The sequence below is a fragment of the Crocuta crocuta genome, unplaced genomic scaffold (genome assembly GCF_008692635.1).
Source record: "Crocuta crocuta isolate KB4526 unplaced genomic scaffold, BGI_CrCroc_1.0 scaffold551, whole genome shotgun sequence".
NCBI classification, from domain to species: domain Eukaryota; kingdom Metazoa; phylum Chordata; class Mammalia; order Carnivora; family Hyaenidae; genus Crocuta; species Crocuta crocuta.
In genome coordinates this window covers 2,956,496-2,961,180 of record NW_027530969.1, presented here as the reverse complement: position 1 = coordinate 2,961,180, position 4,685 = coordinate 2,956,496, and the positions used below count along the sequence as shown (strand labels likewise).

Here is a 4,685-nt window from a genome sequence, read left to right as displayed (position 1 = left end):
ATAACATATGAGAATTCCTTTTTGTGATTGTACATAATTTGTAACTAGCTTTTGTAATTGTATGTATGTAGAGTATGTGTGTGTGTGGGGGGGGGGTTGTGATTGACTGAGATTTTCCAGAGCTAAAGAAAAGTAGCAATCATCTGTCTCTGACATTGGTCTTTGCTTGACTGAAGGCAGAGGACTAGGTCAGATGACTTATCCAAGTATCTTCTAGATTCAGTTCTTAGAAGTATATTGAAAGCATTTGTTTCCTAAAGGTATTCTTCATAAAGTACTTTTCTTGAACAGAAAAAAAAGTATATATTAATTCCGAGTTCATTCATACTTTGGTTGTTTAATGGCCTGCTGAACAAAGGAAGGTCTGTGGATCATCAGTACCCACATCCTTGGAAACTTGTTAGAAATGCAGATTTTCTGACCTTGTCCTAGACCTGATGAACCAGAAACTGTATTACTGTATTTTAATAAGATCCTCAGATGATTCACATGCACATTAAAGGTTGAGAAGCACTGCTCTGAGAGGGTCTGCCAAGAAAGAGACTGAAGAATAAAACTGAATGTCTTAGACGGATGCACCTACTTTTATTTAATTATTTAATTTTCTCAATGTTTTTATTTATTTTTAAGAGAGAGAGAGAGCATGAGTGGGGGAGGGGCAGAGAGAGAGGGAAACACAGAATCCAAAGCAAGCTCCAGGCTCTGAGCTGTCAGCACAGAGCCTGATGCCAGGCTTGAACTGTGAACTGCAAGATCATGATCTGAGCTGAAGTCGGATGCTTAGCCTACTGAGCAATGGGGGACCCNCTCCATGCCCATCACCATTCCCCTCTCCCCACCCCCATCAGCCCTCAGTTTGTTCTCAGCATTCAAGAGTCTCTCATGATTTGCCTCCCTCCCTCTTCCACACTATTTTCCCCCTTCTTCTCCCGCTTCGTCCTCCATTAACTTCCCCCTAATCCACCTATATGTGCAAACATACGGTATCTGTCCTTCTCTGCCTGACTCATTTCGCTCAGCATAACACCCTCTAGTTCCATCCATGTTGTTACACATGGCCAGATTTCATTCTTTCTCATTGCCATGTAGTATTCCATTGTATAAATATACCACATCTTCTTGATCCATTCGTCAGTTGATGGACACTTAGGTTCCTTCCATGTTTTGGCTTTTATTGAGAGCGCTGCTATGAACATTGGGGTACATGTGCCCCTATCCATCAGCACTCATGTAGCCCTTGGGTAAATTCCTAGCAGTGCTACTGCTGGGTTATAGGGGAGTTCTATTGTTAATTTTTTGAGGAACCTCCATACTGTTTTCCTGAGGGGTTGCACCAGCTTACATTCCCCCCAGCAGTGTAGGAGGGTGCCTGTTTCTCCACATCCTCACCAGCATCTAGAGTCTCCTGATTTGTTCCTTTTAGCCACTCTGACTGGCGTGATGTGGTATCTCAGTGTGGTTTTGATTTGTATTTCCCTGATGAGGAGGGATGCTGAGAATCGTTTCATGTGTCTGTTGGCCATCTGGATGTCCTCTTTGGAAAAGTGTCTGTTCATGTCTTCTGCCCATTTCTTCACTGGATTATTTATTTTTCAGGTGTGGAGTTTGATGAATTCCATATATATTTTGGATACCAGCCTTTATCTGATATGTCATTTGCAACTAACTATCTTTTCCCATTCCGTTGGTTGCCTATAAGTTTTATGGATTGTTTCCTCTGCTGTGCAGAAGCTTTTAATCTTGATGAGGTCCCAGTTGCTCATTTTTGCTCTTGATTCCCTTGCCTTTGGGGAAGTGTCAAGTAAGAAATTGCTGCGGTGGAGGTCAAGGTGGTTGTTTCCCGCTTTCTCCTCTAGGGTTTTGATGGTTTCCTGTCTCACATTCAGGTCCTTTATCCATTTTGAGTTTATTTTTGTGTATGGTGTGAGAAAATAATCTAGTTTCATTCTTCTGCATGTTGCTGTCCAGNATGATGTTTAAGTAAGTTCCTTCTATCCCGACTTTCTCGAGGGTCTTTATTAAGAAGGGATGCTGTTTCTTGTCGAATGCTTTTTCTACATCTATCGACAGGATATGGTTTTTATCATTTCTTTTGTTAATGTGATGTATCACATTGATTGATTTGCAACTATTGAACCAGCCCTGTAATCCAGGAATGAATCCCACCTGATCATGGTGGATAATTCTTTTTATGTGCTGTTGGATTCGATTTGCAAGTTTCTTGTTGAGAATTTTTGCATCTGTATTCATCAAGGATATTGGCCTGTAGTTCTCTTCTTTTGCTGGGTCTCTGTCTGGCTTGGGAATCAAAGTGATGCTGGCTTCATAAAATGAGTCCGGAAGTTTTTCTTCGATTTCTATTTTTTTGGAATAGCTTGAGAAGAATGGGTATTAATTCTGTTTAAAATGTCTGGTAGAATTCCCCAGAGAAGCCATATGGCCCAGGGCTCTTATTTGTTGGGAGATTTTGGATAACTGATTCGATTTCCTCACTAGTTATGGGTCTGTTCAGATTTCCTACCTCTTCCCATGTGAATTTTGGTAGTGGGTGTGTGTTTAGGAATTTGTCCATTTCTTCTAAGTTGTCCAACTGTTGTCATATAATTTTTCATAGTATCCCCTGATAATTGCTTGTATTTCTGAGGCATTGGTTGTAATAAGTCCTTTTTCATTCATGATTTTGTCTATTTGAATGCTCTCTCTTTTCTTTTGAGAAGCTTGGCTAGAAGTTTGTCAATTTTGTTTTTTGTTTTTTGTTTTTTTTTTCAAAAAATCTATATATATATTTAAATCCCCAACTGAACAATAATTTTTCCCATTATAATGTGCACTCTGGAACTTGGTCTTTATCAACCATCTCTGTATGCACACAGACACCTGGCAGAGTAGTTTGAGTACAGTAGGGGCCCTTTTATGAGTTTTAACTGAAGTGTCTCAGTCTCCAGGGGAGTTCCAATGAAATTCTGGCAATGAGACCTTCAGACAGGCAGGAGGGACATGTGAATCTCCAGCGAATTTCAGGTGACTCTATATATAGATGGTTTTCTCCTCATGAGTAGATCATAAAGAGAGCATCCAGGCACCAAGAGAAGCTGTATGAAGGACGATTCCTGTTCTAGATGAATTTTCCCTTTAACTAGAAGTCTAGACAAACAAAGTTAACTTCTCTACTTTCAGAAACATCAGAAAAAGGAAACACAAAAGAATAGTTGCTTCTAGCAGTGAATACCCAGGAGCTGAGGGGAAAGAGGAGAGGCAAAATCAGTGGAGTTTTTATAGCCAAGTCAGGGAGCACCTAAGTTGTGACGCAGAGAACAGGAGTAAAGTAGGGAGTTGCATTTGTTTCAGATGAGAAAGGCAAGGTCACCCAAGTCTTTGGAAAATTAGCTGATCTGTTTGATAAACAGAAGATAGAAGGTAGTTACAAAAGAGTGGACAATAGTGAATTGATCAGGAAGTCAGCATTTTCAAGCACCACATATGTTGTTGGTATATGATTTCAGGAAGATAATTTTGTCTCTTGGATGGTCAGAAAGATTGAGACAGAATTGCAACACTGCTGCTGTGGTCCAGGTCAAACCTAACTCAGATTGTTGAGTGTGAAAGTTAATAGTAAGGAATGGTTGTGCCTTGTGATGTGGTGAGATGCCTTTCCTGGAAATGTTCAGTCAGAGGCCAGAAAGGAATCCTATAAAAGGGACTGCATTTGGATCAATGCAGGATAGACTAATGGTTTCCAAGGTTTGTTCCAACTCCAGCATTTCTTGGATCTATGAAATATCTAATGAGGATTATATATTGGAAAAAACTATTAGTCTTGTTGAAGACGTCATGTTAAAGAGAGACAACATTTTAGCCACATTTAGTTATCTTATTAACTTGGGATCCCATAGATTCTTAGTTATGTATCTACTTACCTATCTGAGAGGGCGGAGGGGGGATACCATACTGCGAAGTCCTCCCTTCCAGGTATGTTTGTCAAACTCCTCATAGACACCATTTTCATAACACTGGCGGTCCTAAGGACTGTTGTTTACATATTTCTTTTCCTCAGGAGACTGTGAGCAGAGGGCAGAGTTCATGTTTTACTTCCAGAAACCACCACTCTGGGCATTTAGTAATTAATACTGAGAATGACACAGGTAACCCTACTGAGCGCTTGCTTTGTAACAGACACTTTTAGAAGGGTTTACACGTAGCCAATCATTTAGTACAGGAACTTTCCTAACCCTCCCCTCCACCTGCTTGAGAACCGGAGAGCTCAGACCTCTCCCCCTGCGGTCCCTACACCTATACCTCCCAGAATATACCCTCCCCGCCCCGCCCTGAGAAGCTCCGCCTCCCGCTTGCTCGCCGCCACGTGGTTGAAGGCCGGTCGCGCCTCATGACGTCATCCGCATGCGCCTTGGACCGCTGCAGTCCACCTGGTTTGCGAGTCTGGTGGTTGTAACTTCTCTGAGAGCAGGCTGTTTGGTTGCCGCCACCGCTCAGGTCCGGAGGCTCGTGGCGCCGCAGGCTCTCGACATGTCGATGCTTGCTGAGCGTGAGTGGAGGGCGCGAGGGTGAAGTTTCTAGGTGGCGCGTCTGGCCAGACCAAGTGGCGAGGGGTGCGGGTCGCTGGCGCGCGGCGGGGCGGGGGATGCTGGGGGACAGGGAACCCCTGGTTTGGCTCGCCTTGCCAGCCG

General features: G+C 42.8%; 1 protein-coding gene across 1 annotated transcript in view; it reads left to right on the top strand.

The window, feature by feature from the left end:
* The first annotated feature begins 4,419 nt into the window (after positions 1-4,419).
* PINX1 (PIN2 (TERF1) interacting telomerase inhibitor 1) overlaps positions 4,420-4,685 on the top strand; it is a 90,362-nt gene continuing 90,096 nt past the window's right edge. Inside the window, exon 1 of the mRNA XM_077769734.1 lies at positions 4,420-4,543. Coding sequence (XP_077625860.1) covers positions 4,525-4,543 — 19 coding nt within the window. The 5' untranslated portion in view covers positions 4,420-4,524. The remainder of the gene's footprint in view (positions 4,544-4,685) is intronic.